The 19,033-nt window shown below is 60.9% G+C and overlaps 1 protein-coding gene across 1 annotated transcript; it reads left to right on the plus strand.

The window, feature by feature from the left end:
- Positions 1-4,212: 4,212 nt before the first annotated feature.
- CSK (C-terminal Src kinase) lies at positions 4,213-18,659 on the plus strand. Its single transcript, XM_058665471.1, has 13 exons — positions 4,213-4,352; positions 14,883-14,962; positions 15,161-15,274; positions 15,375-15,487; positions 15,602-15,821; positions 16,371-16,464; positions 16,592-16,657; positions 16,742-16,841; positions 16,921-17,011; positions 17,145-17,218; positions 17,317-17,512; positions 17,618-17,704; positions 17,834-18,659. The coding sequence occupies exons 2-13, from the start codon at positions 14,948-14,950 to the stop codon at positions 18,014-18,016; spliced, it is 1,353 nt and encodes a 450-aa protein (XP_058521454.1). The 5' UTR covers positions 4,213-4,352; positions 14,883-14,947; the 3' UTR covers positions 18,017-18,659.
- The last annotated feature ends 374 nt before the right edge of the window (positions 18,660-19,033 follow it).

Genomic DNA, 19,033 nt, shown 5'->3' on the forward strand with positions numbered 1-19,033 from the left:
TAGGACTTCTCAAGCCCTCGTCTTATCACCAGGCCCCTCTGTTCCAGCAGGCTCTAAAGGCTCCCAGGACGTCACCCAACCCTCCTAGGAACTGGCTGAGCTTCTGTGTGCTCTCCCTGCCAATTCCACCACCCCTGACAAGGTAGAAAAGTTCCAGGAGACAGGGACCCGGGGGGGGGGTGCACCTGTGCTGGCTGGGGGAAGACTCCGAGATGGTGCTTCTAGGGGTCAGGGGTCAGCCAGCTGGCCATGTGGGGCCACCTGGAGCCCTGTGTGGTGGTCCCACCTTCTCCCAGAGCCTCCTACTTGTGCCCAAGGCCTCAGATCTACACATGACCTTATCCAACACTTGGGGAGACTGAGTCCCCTCCACGTATGGTCCTGCCCAAGTTAGAAGCAAGGTCTGTTCCCAAAACGGAACAGGCATCAGTCCCGTGATAAATCCAGCCAGCCTGAGGAGGGAGGTGTGCACGTGTTAAGCCACTGGCCTGCAGCACTGGCTTCTACTGATAGACACGCCAGTTCAAGTCCCAGTTGCTCCACTTTCTATCCAGCTAACACACATATGATGGCTCTAAGTGCTTGGGCCCCTGCGCCCACGTGGAAGACCTAGATGGATTCCAGGTTCCTGGAGGCTTAGGTTTGGTCCAACACAAGCTGTTGTGGCCGTTTGGGGAGTGACCCAGAGGATGGAAGAGAGCTCTCTCTCTCTCTCTCTCTCTCATTGTGCTGTTGTGCTTCCCCCTCCACCGCAACCCCTGCAAAGGGCAGCTTTGGGATGTGGGTACTCAGGCCTGCAGGGAGAGTTAGGGAGGGTCAGGTGGACAGTGGAACAGGAGCCAGGCTCGGCTGCCTCCCTCAGTGGAGTCGCCAGGTGCCTGCTGGCTTGAGTCCAGAGGGGCAAAAGGGGAGTCCCCCATCCTGGGCCCTGGCACCAGGACCCATGACGGATATCAGATTGGCCATCCAACCTAGTTGCTGTGGGGCACTGGGTGGCCACTTGTTTCTCCCTGGCAACTTGGTCTCCCTGGACATGCCCTGTCCCCACCCTTGTTTTTAAAAAGCCCAAGGCCAAAGAGCAGCAGCTGGAGGGAGGGAGCTGAGAGGTGCTAGCAGCCAGGGAAGCTGCCCTGGTCCCTCTTCTGTGTGCAGCCTGCCTACGCTAACCACCCCCTCCCGCCAGCACCTGCACTACAGGAAGTAGAAGGAGACTTTGTTGGAAATCTGCCTTTAATCTTGGCTTCCTGTTTTCTGCCCTGACCCGGCTGAGTTTCAAGCTGTTTCACACCCGCTTCTCTAAACTGTCGTCCTCTTCTAGGAGCAGGGAGGTCTGGGTGCAGAGAAGGAGGGGCAGGCCCTCCCCTCTCCCGCTCCACCCCTGCCCTGGGAACAGCAGAGGCCGCAGGCCACCTGGGCCCCGCCTGGCCACCAACCCAGCTTTGCGTGGGCAACCGTGGCTCAGGTCCTCAAGGCATGGCCTCTCCACACCCCAACCGCTAACCCCTGCCCCCACCCCGGGGCTGCCCCCTGTCCCAAGTGGCCCAGTCTGGGCAAGCCCACCAACTCCACGCTGCCTCAGACTCTGTCTTCAGCCGAGACCTGGAGTGTCAACCCTGCACCTGCCCTCTTCCCGAAGCCCACGGCCTTCTTTCCCTAAGGAGGCATTGGGTTCACACCTTCCTTACTCTATCCAGTCCTTTCTTGGACCCAGGGCGACAGCTTCACTCCATTGCAGGCACTTGCCCCCACCCACCCCCCTACACACACCTTCCTGGCTGGTGGCTGTTTGTCCTCTTCGGGGAACCCCATGGAGATGTTGCTCTCTCCATCCCAGCGTCCAGAGCAGTGCTCACTGAAGGAGCCAGCGAGAGAGGTCAAGAGGCCCTTGGCTGCCGACAGGGGTCAGCTCGGTGTGTGTGTGTGTGTGTGTGTGTGTGTACTGGCTGCCACACAGGGGATAGCCTGGTATATGTGTGTGTATATGTGTTTGTGTGTGTATGTGCGTAGGCAACTTTACTGATTTCATCCCTAAGGTTCAGGAAGGATTAAAAAAAAAAAAGGCTCACTCTACAAGGTGGAGCCAGGACTCAAAGGCAGGTCTGTTTGGTTCCAAAGTTCAACTCCCCCCACCCCGCAGGGGCGGGGCAAGGGGGTACAGCACAACGGGGTGTCTGGGGGTGGTCAGGAGAGAGGAACTGGTGACCACCTGGGGACAGGGCATGGATCCCCCACTCCCCCATCCTCCCACCCCATGGCTGCTTTCTGTTCTGCTAGCTGGTTGGGGCTCCCAGGGGAGGGGCAATGTCAATCACTCCCTTCCAGAAGCTTCTGCAGTGCCCAGAGGCTGGGGGTGGGCGGGCATTGCCTGCCTGCCTCCCTCTGTTATCCGTCCATCTTGCCCTCAGAGGAAATAGGGACTAGATCAAGCACGCACCCCCTCCCCGCCAGCCCTTATCTGTTGAATCTGCACCCTCCCCGGATTGTCAGCCTCACTGTTTTAATAAACAGCCCAGAGACCATGCCAGCCCAAGGTCACCCAGCTCAGTTCCTGGCACCTAGGACTGCAGCTCTTGGGGTCTACAGCCAAATCCATGCTCTCGCCATCACCCCCACCCCCACTTATCTCTGGGACTTGCTGGGTCACGGCTCCCAGGGGTGTCAGGACCAGCCTGGGTGGGAGGCAGAGACAGCCAATTCTGGCATGCCAGATCCTAGCATTCAGGGATCCTGGCATTCAGGGACGCCAGATCCTGGCATGGCAGGCTCTCCTGCAGCCTGCAGCCGCTGGGCCCTCCCCCCCTCTGCCCCCTCCTCTATTCAGTCTGGCCAAGTCCATTGCCAATGCACTTCACGTCACCCAGTGGGCATGGCCCTCCTAGTGCCTACACCTGACCCTTGCTCCAAGCGCCCAGCTCTCCCCATCCCCTCTCCGTCCTCAGCTCGTTCTCCGGGGCCAAGCAGGATACCAGCCCACACAGAACCCAGGGCCCGCCACGTGTGTCAGCAGCGGGCTGCAAGCCGAGCAATTTAAACATATTAACTCATTTCCTCCCCACAAAACCCTGAGAAGTAGAAGCTGTTATCCCCTCACCACCACCACCCCCGCTTTTATCAAATGCGGAAACTCAGGCACAGAGAGGTTAAGTAACTTGTCCAAGGTCACGCAGCCAGGGGCCACTTCCTTATTATCATCTCCAAGCTTCCATTCAAGCCCTTGAGAACTGCAGCGAGGCAAGCTTCAGCGTAGGAGACCGTTCCGCTCTCCCTCCGTGCAGCCTCGGACCGCCGCGGGGCTGGGTCCCAGCTTTGGGATACCCCGGGAGCCTCCCGTTTTGGCTGCTTCCCCTGCTGTACCCACCACCCGACTGGGTGAGAGTCTCCACGCCGGGTCAGTCAGCTGCCCACCCGCCGAGGACACTCCGGGACAGGGGACCCCCCCCATACACACACACACCATCCTGCCAGTAGGAGACGCTTAAGGGCGCACGAGGCAGCGAAGCCAGGAGCGGTCACTGCGCGCGAGGCGGCCGCCCTCTCCAAACCCGGAACCCCGAGGCCCGCGCTGGGAGGGACCCTCACGGGCGCCCCGGGGGGACGCGGCCAGCGGAGGGCCAGCGCGGGACAGCACACACATACACACATACACTCCCCTTCACGCGCTGCCCCCCGGCGCCCGGCAGGGGGCGCCGCCCGCGCCCCGCCGCACCGCGCGGGGCCAGGCCCTCGCGCAGGCGCGCTGCGGCGGGCGGAGATCCGGGCCGCGCTTCCTCTCTCTCGGGCCTGCGAGCTTCCTCCCGCGGAGCCCGGGCGAGAGCCGAGGGTGGCCGCCGCCGCGTCCCCGCCCGCCGCAGCGCGCCGCCCCGGGGTCCTGTCGGGCGGGGTCCGAGCGCGGTGACTGTCCACGCGCGCGCGCGCGCGCACGCGCCTCCGTCGGGGCGTCCCCGGCTGCCCGTCCCGCCCGCCCAGCCCAGCCCAGCCCTGCCCAGCCCCGCGTCCGGACCTCCGAGCCTCCGGGGTGTGCAGCTCGAGGCCCCCCCAGCACCCCCTCACCACCCGCGGGCCCCCCGATCGTGCGTCCGGGGCGGTCCCCTGCTCCCCGGCCCGGCGAGCCCCGAGGCGGCGTGGGGAAGCGGAACTCCGCCGGGCCGCGCGGGCCACATTGTTTCCACCCCCTTCCGCCGCCTTTCTTCGCGCCGGGCCCCGGGCCGCGCGGCCGCCCCCTGCCTCCGCCGGGCCGCCCGGCTTTGTGCCGCGCCCGCGGGGACCCCCGCCCCGCCCCTGTCCGCCGGCCGCATGGAGCGTCCCGCAGGCCGCTGATGTCGCCCGGACCGCAGTGTCCCCGACCGACCGAGGTAAGTGGCCGGCTGGCCCGCGGCGGACTGAGGGGGGAGGCGAGCGCGGAGGTCGCGGGTCCCGCCCCCACTGCCCGCGGGCACCCCCCCCCCCCGTCCTTCGCGAGTTCGAATCCTCCCTGTCAGAACCGGGGCGGGAGGGAGGACCCGTCTCTTTCTCCATCCCGGAGCTTAGAGTGGAGAGGGAGAGGAGGAGGACGTGGTGATGGTGGTGGTGGTGGGAGCCCGGGGCGGCAGTGGGGTGGGGACCAGAGCATCCGTGTGGGGAGTAGGGGCCCCCCTTGCAGGTGCCCCAGCCTGCCTAGTCCGGACCTCGCCTCTCGGTGCCACACGGAAGTGCCACTGAAGCCAGCCAGAAACCCAAGTTCAGGGCCTGAACCTGTCACCCGCAGAGACCTGTGACCCTTGGATGGGAACACCGGGCAGGGCTTGAGTACTGGGTGGCGGTGATACCGAGCTTGGTCTCCATGCCCCCACCTCCTGACACTGGTGGTCAACCCCTTTTCCCGAGCTGCTCAGGCCCCCTCCCCCGGGGGGCGGGGGTGCCCAGGTGTCAGAAGGGGTGTGTCCAGCCACCAGCCAGCAGATCTTGGGAGCTGAACTAAGGGCCTCCTTCCTCTGGCCAGTTTCTGAGGCTGGCGTGGTAAGGGTGAGAGGTGAGGGCCCAGCAGCCCCTGCCTGACATGAGGTAGGCAGTTCTTGCCTCCCCAGCTCAGAGAAGAGGGCTGGACACTGCTGGTGGCAGGAAGCCCTCACCCAGTCTGGTCCCATGGTGGCCTAATGGGGGGCTGAGCATGTGCTGGAAGTGGGGAGCAGGGGGCTTCCGGCCATGTCGGACTCTGCACAGCCCTGTGAGGTGCCTGTGGTGGTGGCTCCCACCTGCTGGGGACGGTGTGAGTGGGTGTGTGTAGGGGGAGCCACCTCCAGTCCTCCCCACACCTTTTGCTCTGTCCACACTGGAGTGACCAGGGAGGAGTGTGCTGCAATGAGCAAGTGGGAACCTTGCTACAGCAGCAGTCTGGGGGAAGCAGGGTCACCTGAAGGGGCACAGAGGCAGCAGGAAGGTGGGTGGGGAGCAGAAGGCCAGGCTGTTCCTTGAAGGAGCCCCCCAAGTCCCCTCCTGCCATGTCTGGGCTGTGGGGAGCCACCAGGGGTTTTGTTCTGCGCAGGCCCCTGCTTGAGCTGTAGGGTTTTTCCGGTTGCCACCACAGGAGCAGCAGCAGCGGAAGAACAGGGGGCTGTGAGGCACCCCTCTCCTGCCCCTGCCTACTGCCGCGCACCCAAGCGGAGCAGGGTGGGTGGGGGCTGGGGACAGCTGCTCCTGCCCCCTTTGCCTTGAGTGGTTGTCAGGGTGCTGATTAGGGCCCTCCTTGCTCTCAAAGTGGCCACTCATTTCCCTGCACTGGACCAGGGTTGAATAGAGATCAGAAAACAGCCCCCCCCACCCCACACACACACATACATACATTCCCCCACCTTTTCCAGTGCCACGGGTGCCAGTGTGTGCCAGCGCCCACTCAGAGCCACAAACCACAACCCCTAAAGTGTGGGAGAGGGGCAGAGTTCAGCCTCCCCAAACTAGCGCAAGCAGATGGCCATAGTGTGACGGACGGGGCTGCCCCCAAAAAGCCTATGTGGGCAGAGCCTCTGGGGTGCTATGCTAGGGCCCTCCTCTTGAGTTTTGGTACCTCAGCACGTGATCTGGGCAAGAGGCCACAGGGTAACATCCTTGCCCTCTGAAGGGTAGAAATGTCCCCCCACCCTGGCACCTGGGCCTGAGCTGGGGAGCAGATAAGAAGCCAGGAGAGAGTTGTGAGCTCGTGGTCCCAGGGTTATGTCTGGTGATGATTTTCCCAATTCAGGGAAACACAGGATGCAAAATAGCAATCCCCCCTCCCTAGAGGGGGAGGAGTGCTGCTGCCTTCCCTGGCAGTGTCCCCCCACTCCCTCCACCCCACCCCCAGCTCACCCCTTGGTTGCTGTACGGTTAGTGTGTCTGAGCATTTTCTCTCAGTGCTAGACACCCCAAAGAACTTTGCTTCTGGACGTTGCATCAAGAGACCCTGTGCCATGGGTGCTACATGCCCAGGGTCCACACTGGGCACCTTTGTGACTGCAGTAGTCACCCCCGTGGGCTCTGAGAGCAGCCTGGGGAGGAGATAAATTGACCCCAGCCATGCCACATAGGCTGGGGTGGAAGGAGGGATGCTGGACAGGTCCCTGACCCTAGAATAAGGTTCCTTTTTGTAACGGGATGGGGAGGGGGTGACAGCACCTGCTTCAGTGGACGGGTGAGGGCCGTGTGAACTTGCTGCAGAGCCATGGGTACCTGCCTGGCACAACCCCTTTCCTCTTGCCCCAAGTGAGTAGGGGTTGGTGGTGCTGAAGAAGTCCCCATTGCCAGCTGCCTCGGCATGCAGAGAGGGACCCCTGGTCAGGGACAGAGAAGGGGTCCCTAGCCTAGGAATCCGAGGGTTTGTGCCACTTTGGCCTCCCTGCCTTACCCACGCCATCATCTTGTGATTGGCTGGCCCTGGCCATGGGGCTGGCCCTGGGCAGACGGTCGCTGGTTGGTGTCCGGCCTGACCCCACCCATCCTCCTTCCGGTCTCCCAGCATCCAAGCTGAGTGGAGGAGGCCTCCTCCTCGTTGCTGCCACCAGCAGCTGCCTCCTGGCTTGGGCGAGGCCAGCCCGGCCCAGCACTTCCCTGGAGAACAGAGGCCTCCCTCAGGGCCCCCCCAGCCCAGACACCACCCTGCCAGCCAGCCTGGCCTCCCAGCCCCTTCCCAGTGCCCGAAGGTGTTGGGCAGGAGCACTACTGGTTCCCAGCTGCGCGTTGGGAGGGAGTGTGTGCGCAGCCTCCGCAGCAGGTGTGCCTCACGCGAGCATTCAAGCACCAGGAGGAGGGCACCTGGCCTGGCCCTGAGCCCCTCGTAGCCCAGCTTGACCCTCAGAAGGCCCTGGCCTAACCCCAGCAGACTCCCTGGACTCTGCCATGCCAGGCTTTGCTTGCTGCCATCTCCTCCTCTCTGGTGGCAGTGCAGGGGATGTGGGCACCCTAGCTGCCCTCCCGTCCATCTCACAGCTCTCAGGCTGCGATGAGGTCACAGGGTGCGGTCCACCCTAAAGACGCTGGCCCCCGCTGTGGCGAGCCCTTTGGGTGTTTCTCAGTTCCCTCTGCCCTCAGTTGGGGACAGGATGGGTGGAGGAGCGGGCCGCCCCCCACGCCCAGCAGGGAGCACTGCCTCCTCCCTTCTTTCTCTCCTCTCACAGTCCCTTCATCCAAGAGCTGGAAATAGAATCTGCTAAGTAATGATTAAAGTCAAATTTAGACCTAAAAATAAAGAGTCAGAGAGGGGAGCAGCAATGCACCCTGCATGGCTAGAGGAAGCAGGGTGCGGCTGCCCAGGGCCTTAGACCCTGGGAAGTGTGCGCCTTGGGCATCAGGCTGCCTGTATCACCCTCTGGATGCAGCCTGCACACATCCATCCAGCAGATTGGCGGGATCCAAAAGAGTAGAAGAGGCATCTACTTAATCCACCTGGGGAAACTGAGGCCTGAGGGTTTGTCCTGTGACCCTGGGCAGAAAGGAAGCTCCCATTCTGAAGCCTGCTCAGTTTCTCTTCCTGGTTCTGAGGTGCAGTGAGGAGGGCAGTTTCCCATCACTTGCTCGCTCTGCACCCCCTCCAACCGCAGCTTCCCGCCACGGCCCTCCCCTTCCGGGTCTGGGAGCTAGCAGCAGAGAGATTGCTCCTGTGGTCCAGCTGCCTGCATGAAAACCTGGGTGTCCCGTGACCCCAGGCGCTCCCCCCTCCCCTGGCGGCTGCTGCTCCTGCTCAGCCCCTCGCAGCCCAGGATCTGGCCCCTGCTGGCCGGTAGGGGAGGCCAGGCCTGAGGTTGTCATACAGGGAGGCCTGCGGTTCTGATTTCCTGGCAGGGCTTGGTGGGAGTTCAGAAGCTGGAGAGCCGTGTGGGCTGGAGCAGCCTGGAGGACTTCCTGGAAGGGAAAAGGCAGCAGGATGGGAATTGAGATGTCCTTGTTGCTGGATGGTCCTGGGCACACCCGTGGCCTCCCTATACAAGGCCAGCAGGGGGTCTGCAGAGGAACCCAAGGTGGGCACCCATTGCTCTGTGCCGCTTGAGGCAGAGTGTCTCCCTGCCCACCCACCTGGGACAGACACTGTCAAGTGTCTGCATGTTGTCATCAGGTGTCCTCTGACCTGCCCAATGAAGAAGGGTAGGAAGAGAGGCCTGCTGTGCCCATCCCTGGGCCCTCATCATTCAGGGTCTACGGGGTAGGGGAGGTTTTGAACGCAAGGCCACACAGGGCCAGGGCAGTAGGCCTGCTTGGGGACAGCTTTGCTAACCCTGTCTGCCAGAGCTGTGCAGGTCCCCGTTTTCAAATGGGAAGGTCAGAAATCTGGCAATCTAGACTGCTCAGGACCTCCAGGCCTCAGACCTCTGTGCTGGTGTCACAGGTCAGGGCCCCAGGGGGTATGCAAATGTAGGCAAATTGAGATGCAAAGGCTGCAGCCCGGGCTGCAGGGGTGGAGGGGGGCACAGGGCCTGGGTGAGGACCCTAGGGAGCCCACAGTCCCTGCAGCCAATGACTTAGGTAATTAGGCTCCTGAACGGTAATTAGAAGGCTTTCTGGGTCAGTCAGTTGCAGTCAGCGGTGTGGGGGGGGGGAGAATCAGGGAGGCAGCACCCCATTGGCTGCCTCTGACCCCAGCCCCCAGCTCTCCCAAACCGCTAGACAGGATTTCCGGTACCCCTTAGCTGCTGGGGCCAGCGAGTTGCTGTCATGCTGGTGGGGAACATTTTTCAGCCATTAAACTTGCCACTCTCCCTTAGGCTGGGGGTGCCAAGGCTGAGAGAGCCTGGGGTGGGGGAGGGGGGTTCGTCTTTCCGGTCCTGCCAGACGCCTGCCTGGGAAGGCAGTGGTATCCCTGAGACCGCCCCACTGTATGGTGGGGCACTGGGGTCAGTGGACTGTGAAGCTGCTCCGCCCAGTGTGGCCCAGGGTGTCAGGTGTCCCTCAGCCAGGTGCCCCGTGCGGACTCAGGGCTGGGCCTGGATCTCACCACTGCCAAACCAGCCCAGCTGCTGGCTCCCGCCCACAGGTGCACCAGCCTTCCCAATTGCGTGCCCAAACCGGACCCACAAGGCTGCTCCTGGCTGTCCTGGAGCCTGGAGGGAACTTGCGGCCCAACCCTCTCCCAGGCTGTCCTGGCCCTGGTATTCTCCTCCCCCATATGTGCCTGGATGAGGGTCAGCCATGTCTTGCTGGGGGGTGTCTCCCTCCTCCTCTGGCCCCAACGCAGCCCAGCAAACCTGGGAGCTGGGTGCAAAGGGGTGGGGGCAGCTCCCGAAGTGCTGTGTGGGGCCTGAGCAGGCCGAGACCTTCTGGTTGTCGTCCCCACCCCCGACGTCCAGCAGGTCCTGTGGCTGCACCAGTCTCTGAGGGCAGTGGCTGTGTGTGCCCCTAGGTCTCTGTACACTTCCCTTTTCAGCAAGTATTTTTAGCTGGGTGTAAACACTTACGGAACTCTCCCACGCCCCTTTAAGCAATGAAGTTTCAGTGAGAGGGGTACTGGGGGAGAGTCCCCTGCTTGCCCCTGGCACTTGGCACGTGTCTAGCTTCTGGGGGGAGGGGATGGGGGCATCTAACAGCTGCCAATAAGGGGGAGAGAGTGCAGCCTTGGAGCCCTGGACCCAATTCCTGCCTGGTCCCCCTCCCTTCCCCGGCAGTCTGCACTACCAAGAAAGGCCTGTCCCAGGCCGTGGCCGCTGACCTCAGCACCCGGGCACAATGCCCGGCCTGTTCCCCCAGGACCCCGGAACAAGGGCTGCTGGGAGCAGGCTTTGGGGCAGGAAGTCAGAGCTCAGAGCTTGCCCTGCCACATCCCCAGGGTCTGTCCCAGGAGCTGTGTGTGTGTGTGTGTGTGTGTGTGTAGCAGCTGCTGTCCCAGTGGGGTTAAATATAGTCTGGCCCTCCTGGACGCTCATGGGACCTTGGTGCACACAGTGGGTCTGGCCGGCCTGGGCTCCCCATGGGTCATTCAGGCCCAGCCCGTGCCTAGGAGGCAGGTAGGAATCACAGTCACTTTCCACCCTGACCCAGGCCCTGGCAGCCAGCTCTCCCCGGAACCCAGTAGCACCAGAGAGGCCTTGGAAGGCCTCCTGCGGGCAAATTTTCAAAAAATAAATACAGATCGGGCCCAGTGCAGTGACCTAGCAGCTGAAGTTCTCACCTTGAATGTGCCAGGATCCCATATGGGCACCAGTTCTAATCCCGGCAGCTCCACTTCCCATCCAGCTGCTTGTGGCCTGGGAAAGCAGTCGAGGACAGCCCAAAGCCTTAGGACCCTGCACCCGCATGGGGGACCCGGAAAAGCTCCTGGCTCCTGGCTTCGGCACAGCTCAGCTCCAGCCGTTGCAGCCTCTTGGGGAGTGAATCATCAGAAGGAAGATCTTTCTCTCTGTCTCCCCTCCTCTCTGTATATCTGACTTTCCAATAAATATAAATAAATCTTTAAAAAACAATAAAAATAAAGATGAGACAGCCAGCAATCCAGTTTAAAAGTTCCCTTTCCTTGTGCCTGACCCCTGCTCTGTTCCCAGTCTCCCGTGTGTTTCCAGAGGCAGCTGAGCACGGGCTGTGCGCATGTCTTTACAAACACAGCTGGCAGCACAACCCGAAGAAGTCTGGAAAACAGAAACAAAAGCCTAGTTTCACATAAAAGAAGGTGCAATCCGTGTGTACACAGGGTGTTACAAAAAGTTTCTAGCACTGAATGTTATCAAAAACCCTGGATTTCAGAATTCTGTTGCACTAAGATCAACTTGTCTTTTCCAGTTTTTTTTCCAAGGGCGTTTTGAAGTAGAATCAGATTCTACAGATGGGCTACACCTAGCTTTTTTGTTTTTATATTTATATTTATGCATTTATGAAGAGGTATTGTTAATTTTTTTTTAAACACTTGTTGTATTTATTTTTTATTGGAAAAGCAGATATACAAAGAGGAGGAGAGATAGAAATATCTTCAGGCCACTGGTTCACTCCCTAAGTGATTCCCTGAGCAACTGCCGGAGTTCAGCTGATCTGAAGCCAGGGGCCAGGAGCTTGGGCCAGGGTCCCAAGGCTTTGGGCTGTCCTCGACTGCTTTCCCAGGCCACAAGCAGGGGCTGGAGGGGAAGTGGAGCAGCGGGGATACAAATTGGTGCTAATATGGGATCCCAGTGCATGCAAGGCGAGAACTCTAGCTGCTATCATGCCGGGCCTTTTTTTTTTTTTAAGGTTTGTTTGACTTATTTTTATTGGAAAAGCAGATATACAGAGAGGAGGAGAGAGAGAGAGAGAGAGAAAGATATTACATGCACTGGTTCACTTCCCAACTAGGTACAGCTGCTGGAGCTCAGCTAATCCAAAGCCAGGAGCTTCTTTAGGTCTCCCAGGCAGGTGCAGGGTCCCAAGGCTCTGGACCTCCTGCTTTCCCAGGCCACAAACAAGGACCTGAATGGGAAGTGGAGCAGCCAGGATACGAACCAGCACCTGTATGGGATCCCAGTGGATGCAAGGCGAGAATTTAGCCACTACACTGTCGCACCAGGCCCAAGATTTATATATTTGAAAAACAGCAACAGAGAGAGAGTGATTTTCCAACTGCCAGCTCATTCCCCAAATGACCTCAACAGGGGAGACTGGGCCAGGCTGAAGCCAGGAGTCTGGAGTTCTATCTGGGTCTCAGCGTGGGTGGCAGGGACCCAAGCACTTGGGCCATCTTCTGTGATTTGGCCAGGTGCATTAGCAGAGGGCTGGATGGGGAGCAGAGTAGCTGAGGCTCAAACTGATGCTCTGACCTGGATGGTGGGTATTGAAGGCTGTGGTGTGACCTGCTACCTCTTGTATGCAATGTGGACAAGTCTGCAGGCGATGGGTTCCAGGGTTGCTTGCAGACGGGAGTGTCCATGGATGCTGGGGTCCTTCTGTCAAGTGGCCACATGTTTGCCTGTCACTTCCCCGTGCATGTCATCTGTGTACTTGACCCCAGCTCTGAAGTCGGGGCCAGGCCTCCGCAGAGTCCGCACTAGGCGCACAGAGGCTGGTGGGGAACATGACAAGGCGTTCGTGTGCTCGGGACACATGCAGCTTGCTTCCTGGATGGTTTTCATGCACAGTTAATTGAATCTACCACAGAGAAACCTGAGAAAGTGGAGGGCTGGCCCATCTGTATACTTGTTTTACTTGTATATGTCTTTGTTGCAAGAAGGATGGAGACCAGGAGGGCGTCCATCCCCTGGCCCACCCCCGTTTCCTGCAGCGGTCCCGCTGAAGCTGGGGGCCAGGAACGCCACCTGCATCTCACCATGTGGGTGGCAGGGCCCAGCATGTGCTGGCTTTCTGGGTATTCGTTAGCAGGAAACTGGATGAGAAGTGAGGATTACCAGCCTCCCAAGCCGTGTCTTCCCTGCTGTGCCAGACCCACACGCCTGGTGGTGGTCATGTTACTGTTACATGGTCCTAATGGGAACACTGACGGTGACCCTAAACCTGTTCCATTCCCCCACTTGTCCAGAAAAGTGCTTCTCATAGCAGCTTTTCCCTGGTCAAGGGCATCCATTTCAGAATCACTCATTGCAATTTTTGTGACATGTTTCTTTAGCATCTGATTTACTCTAGAACAATCTAGAATATTCTCCTGCTTTTTTTGGGGGGGGGATCTTTGGTAGTGATTAGGATCTGAGCCAGTTGCTTTGGGGGCCCTGCGTGTGGCTTCCCAGTTGGGTTGGATGAAACAGGCCCAGCAAGGGTAGCACACAGGCGCTGTGGCCACCCTGGCATGTCACAGCCACAGACACTGGCTCAACGGCCTCAGCTTTTTCTGGTGGGTGCTGTGTCACTTGGTGCAGGCATGTCCACCGGGTCTCCCTGTTGTGAAGGCTGCCACTCCACAGCCATTCCCCTGTGCTGTTGGCCACCACCAGCATTTCCTTCGGTGGCTTGAGCTGACCACAAGCAGGACGACACCTGACACCCCGACCCCATCAACAGCCTTGCGGGTTGCCTCCTGGGAGCTGCATTTTCAGCTGCACCCCCCAAGACTGGGTGGAAAGATGGGGAGGCAGTGACCATGCCAAGGTGTAGAGAGGAACCCTCCAAGCCTGGCCCTAAAAGGCGGCAGGACCATCACCAGCCCATTGCCCGGATGGGGAGAGAGTCCCAGGGGCACAGGAAATGGACTGGCAGCTTCTCTCCCCTTCCTAACTATCCCCCACCCTCCCTGAGTCGCCTCTCCCTCTTTTCCTCTCCTCCCCCATCTGTCTCCCAGCTTGGTGTGGGCCGTGCCTGAGGCCAGGAGGACTGGGCAGGACAGGGAGCTGCCTGGAGGGGTGGCCTCAGGCAAGGGGGAACCTCATCTGTAAAATAAAAACAAAAACAGAGGTAATAACAGCCCCTGCGGCAGCCGCCTGTGCCAAGGACCGGACCTGGCACAGACCCCACGCCCGGGACACAGGCCTGTTATTATTTTTATGATTGTCGTTCAGGCAGTGGGGAGGTGTCGGCAGCAGCAGCTGCTGGTCGGAAGGAGTGTTTGCAAACTGACAGCTGAGGGAGACTGGTCGCGCACAGCCGGCACACCACCGGCGCGCCCTCCTGTGGCTGCAGCCGCGGTGGCACACACTCAGGGAAAGCCAGAGAGAGCTTGCTCTGGCTAGAACTTCAGCCTGCACTTCTATAAAATGGAGCAAGGAGCTCTCCCATTCCAGGCACTGCAAAGGGCTGACGGGGTGGAAGGGTCCGGTACTCATGGTAGCTCAGCCATGTGGCTCTCCATGGCCCGCTTCCAGGGGGTCCCCTTGCTGGGTGAGGGACGTGGGACTCACTTTCCCCAGTCAGGCTCAGCTCTGCCTGGCTGTGACCCAGCAGTGAGTGTGCCCCTTCCTCGTGGACTCCAGCTGGCCCCTAAGGCCACCTGCTCCCCTGCCCAGGCCCCAGAGCCTGCATTGTGAGGCTCAGGCCAGGCTCTGCAGCAGCTCCTGCACCCGCTCGCTTCACAGCTGGGTTTGCCCGAGTTCGCTGCCAGGAGGTGTCCGTGCTAGGCCACCACCGCCCCAATGGCCCCCCTTTCCCTCAGTGAGCGTCCAGGCAGGTCTGGGGTGAGGTCTGTCATCAATCCAGCCATAGCTGGTGGTGCCCATCAGTGAACACATGCCATGGTTGAGCTCACAGCGCAGACCAAGACATGGGCTCTGGTGGGTCTGGGGGTAACACCTGGTCATGCATGTCTGGGAAGGACCCACGTGGGCCAAGGGCTGTTTTGGAGCTGCCTGGGTCAGGCGGGGCGGTGGGCAGTGCCTGCAGCACCACCAACCCTTCACATTGGGCCCTCAGCCCACTGGACTCACAGCAAGAGGCTGGCTCTGGGTCCCCACCGTGGGAGCACCAGTGGCTGTCACACTCCTGACAGTGTTGGTAGAAGGACACCCTCTGCCCTCAGCCCTGCTCATGTTATCTTCTCCCTGCAGCTCTGATGGTACGCAGCGATAGACCGGCCCTCCTGTGACTCAGGGACACCCGCTCTCCTGGGACCATGTCGGCTATACAGGTACGGGCAAGCGGGGGGTCTAGGACATTAAGGGACAGTGCCAGCACGGGCTGTCAGTGGTGGCTTAGAGGGGGGAGGGGAACACTAACGGACTTGGCTGCAAGGAGCGCCTCATCCAGGCCTGTGGAAGGCCAGGAAAGAGACGGTGACCTTGACAGTCCTGGCCGCCCCGCCCACCTGCAGCCCCGCTCTCCACAGGCCGTCTGGCCAACCGGCACCGAGTGCATTGCCAAGTACAGTTTCCACGGCACCGCAGAGCAGGACTTGCCATTCTGCAAAGGAGACGTGCTCACAATTGTGGCTGTCACCAAGGTAATGGGAGCACATTGCGGCTTCCCTAGCCCCTGCTCTGAATTCAGATTCTTATGGGGCAGGTCGAGCCTGAGAGTGTTTGGGCCTCCCTGTTCCCCAGGACCCCAACTGGTACAAAGCCAAGAACAAGGTGGGCCGGGAGGGCATCATCCCTGCCAACTATGTCCAGAAGCGCGAGGGCGTGAAGGCAGGCACCAAGCTCAGCCTCATGCCGTGAGTACCGCCCAGGGCGCAGGGCCTCCAGGAGGGCAGGGTGGGAGGCAGGAAGGCAGGACCGAGGGCAGCCTTGAGCCACCGTGAACCCTGGACCTCATCCCCACCCCCCAGCTGGTTCCATGGCAAGATCACGCGGGAGCAGGCCGAGCGACTCCTGTACCCACCGGAGACCGGCCTGTTCCTGGTGCGGGAGAGCACCAACTACCCGGGAGACTACACGCTGTGCGTGAGCTGTGAGGGCAAGGTGGAGCACTACCGCATCATGTACCACTCCAGCAAGCTCAGCATCGATGAGGAGGTGTACTTCGAGAACCTCATGCAGCTTGTGGAGGTGAGGAGGGGACTGTGCACCACCCTGCCCCTCAAGCCTCAGTGTCTTCACATACCTGTCGCATGTCCCACTGTGCTACCGCAAGGGGGAGCAGCCCTGATGGCAGCCACTCCCAAACTGCAGGCCACCAGGTGGGGATAGGCGCCTGCACTTGCCTGGAATTGATGCCCATGCTTTCTCCCTCCAACCACCCCCCTCACCGCCCCAGCCTCTTGCTTTCTGGCCTGAGGCAGGGGAGGTAAGGGTCCCTGGGGGTACACCTGACTGAAGGTTGGTGTCAGAACCCAGCCAGAGTTTGCCCTGAGCCTCAGAATGCCAGTGAGGCCCAGAGTGGCAGACACAGGCGGGTGTGGGGAGACGCCGGGAACAAGCCATGTGCCAGAGGCTAAACTTCCCCAACCTTTGGCCTACCAGAAATAGGGTGCTATCCAGGCAGTGCGGAAGCGGCATCTGCCGCCCCCTGGTGGTCACAGCTGGGTGGGTGCGTGCCAGCTGCCAGAAAAGGGGTGTCCAGTGGCTGGCTGAGCACCCCCTGCCTGCCCTTCCCAGCACTACACCTCGGACGCTGATGGACTCTGCACACGCCTCATCAAACCAAAGGTCATGGAAGGCACGGTGGCTGCCCAGGACGAGTTCTACCGCAGTGAGTGTCCCCGGCCTGTGCCTCTCCCGCCCAGACTCCCCTGTACTGCCTGCTCAGTCCCCAGCCCCTGGAGACCCACTGAAGTCCTCCCCGCTGTGACTCTCTTCCAACACTTGCCTCTCCGTAGGCGGCTGGGCGCTGAACATGAAGGAGCTGAAGCTGCTGCAGACCATAGGGAAGGGGGAGTTCGGAGGTGAGCTGGGGGCCAGCGGCGCAGGGACCCGAGGAGAGGCCTGGGCTCGGGCGGGCCGGGGTTCAGCACCTGTCCTCTCCACAGACGTCATGCTGGGTGACTACCGAGGCAACAAGGTTGCGGTCAAGTGCATTAAAAACGACGCCACAGCCCAGGCCTTCCTGGCTGAAGCCTCGGTCATGACGTGAGTTGGGGGGCTTGGGACAGGGCGGGTGGGCAGCTGGGCAAGCTCTGACCCTGACGCCCACCCTGCCTCACCCCAGGCAACTCCGGCATAACAACCTGGTTCAGCTGCTGGGTGTGATCGTGGAGGAGAAGAGCGGCCTCTACATCGTCACCGAGTACATGGCCAAGGTGGGCCCCACCCCTCCCTCCTGGCTCCTCCCTCAGTGGTGGGGGGAGAATGTTGTATACCCTCCCCTGTGCCCACTGCTGACAGGGCTGGGGCAGGTCTGAGCCTGAGTCCCTATCTGTCTGCTGCCCACAGGGGAGCCTGGTGGACTACCTACGGTCCCGGGGCCGATCGGTGCTGGGCGGAGACTGTCTCCTCAAGTTTTCGCTGTGAGTGAGGCCACCCCCGGAGAGAGGGAGAGGGTTGGGGAGTGGGTCTGGCATTCGGAGGGGGCAGCCCTGTCTGAAGGGACCTGGGCTGCCCCCAGAGACGTGTGTGAGGCCATGGAGTACCTCGAGGGTAATAACTTCGTGCACCGTGACCTGGCCGCCCGCAACGTGCTGGTGTCTGAGGACAACATGGCCAAGGTCAGCGACTTTGGCCTCACCAAGGAGGCCTCCAGCACCCAGGACACGGGCAAGCTGCCTGTCAAGTGGACAGCGCCAGAAGCCCTGCGGGAAAAGGTGGGGTCCCACAGGGACAGTGGGCAGGGCCAGGGTGCACCTCAGCCTAGTCTGCCTCCTGCCCCCTCCCCAGGGTCTGACCCCCTCACCCGCCTCCCCCTGCAGAAGTTCTCCACCAAGTCCGACGTGTGGAGCTTCGGAATCCTGCTATGGGAGATCTACTCCTTCGGGCGAGTGCCTTACCCAAGAATTGTAAGTGTGGGGCCTGGCCCTGGACGGGGAGGGGGTCCCCAGCCACTTCCGGTTTGGGTCTAGGGTTAGGCTGAGGCCCAGCACTGAGGCAACCCTCTCCTGTCTTCCCCCCAACCCGGCTCTGCACAGCCCCTGAAGGACGTGGTCCCTCGGGTGGAAAAGGGCTACAAGATGGACGCCCCCGACGGCTGCCCGCCTGTCGTCTACGATGTCATGAAGAACTGCTGGCGCCTGGATGCAGCCACACGGCCCTCCTTCCTGCAGCTGCGGGAACAGCTGGAACACATCAAGAGCCACGAGCTGCACCTGTGACCTTCGCCCTGTGGGGACTGAGCCTGGACCATCCTGGCCAGGGCCGCTCCTGAACTGAGCCCAGCAGGCAGGCGGGCACAGCCCCCGCCCCAGCGCCGCCGGCCCTGCTCTTGGACCTGCCACCTGCCTGGCAGGTCGAGGAAGAAGAGGAGGAGGAGGAGGCTGCCAGGGGCTGCCCTTCCCGGCCTCGCCACACTCGCCGCCTTTAGAGTTTTATTTCCTTTTTTTTTTTCTGAGATTTTTTTTTTCTTTCTGTGTGTTTATTTTTTATGATTTTTCAAGATAAGGACAAAGAAAATACCCAGTCAAGTGGGCATTTTACAAGAAGTACGAATCTTATTTTTCCCCTGACCTGCCTGTGCGGGTGGGGGTGAGGGTGGGGAGGGGGCACTATGGGGACTGGGACCCCAACCCCAACCCCCGCAGAGAGACCCACGGCCCCCACCCTCAGTGTCCCGTGTCCCGTGTCGTCTCTTGGTCGCCCGTGTCTGCGCTTGACCATGTCACACTGTTGCATGCGCCTGTGGCAGCGTCTATCCAGGGCTTGGGGTCTACACACCGTCGCCGCCACCACCACCACCAACGCCACCACTGTCACCACGTTGTGAGCCGGAAGCGTAATAAACCCTCCATGCGGACACTGCCCCGCAGCCTGCACCTCCTCCGCCGCCACCATCTTGTGTGTGCCCTTGTGTCTGTGGGTGGGTAGCATGGCTGGGAAATGTAGCCTCGCTTTGTGTCAACTGCACGAGTGAGTGTCCTGTGTCTGCCCTGGGTTGGGACAAGGTGCCCGCCTGCCTACTGTGTACCCCAGTGGCCTGGTACAGGCTGCATCCAGGCACCTGGCTGTGGGGGTATGGGCAGCTAGCCCAGCACTCAGCATCTTAGGGACCCGTGGGCTGAGCGGTCAGCACAGGAGGTGGGGGCAGCCATCAGAAGCATCCTTCATTCAGTGACACAGCCAGGCTTAACCCACCCTGTGCCTTCTGGGTCCCCAGCCAGCTGGACCAGAAACGC

This window comes from Ochotona princeps, chromosome 6 (genome assembly GCF_030435755.1).
Source record: "Ochotona princeps isolate mOchPri1 chromosome 6, mOchPri1.hap1, whole genome shotgun sequence".
NCBI classification, from domain to species: Eukaryota; Metazoa; Chordata; class Mammalia; order Lagomorpha; family Ochotonidae; genus Ochotona; species Ochotona princeps.

Excerpts from the sequence above, each read along its gene's own strand:
- CSK (XM_058665471.1), top strand. Across the intron at positions 15,275-15,374 it reads CAATTGTGGCTGTCACCAAG|GACCCCAACTGGTACAAAGC; the intron begins GTAATGGGAGCA and ends CCTGTTCCCCAG. Across the intron at positions 17,219-17,316 it reads TGTCTCCTCAAGTTTTCGCT|AGACGTGTGTGAGGCCATGG; the intron begins GTGAGTGAGGCC and ends GGCTGCCCCCAG.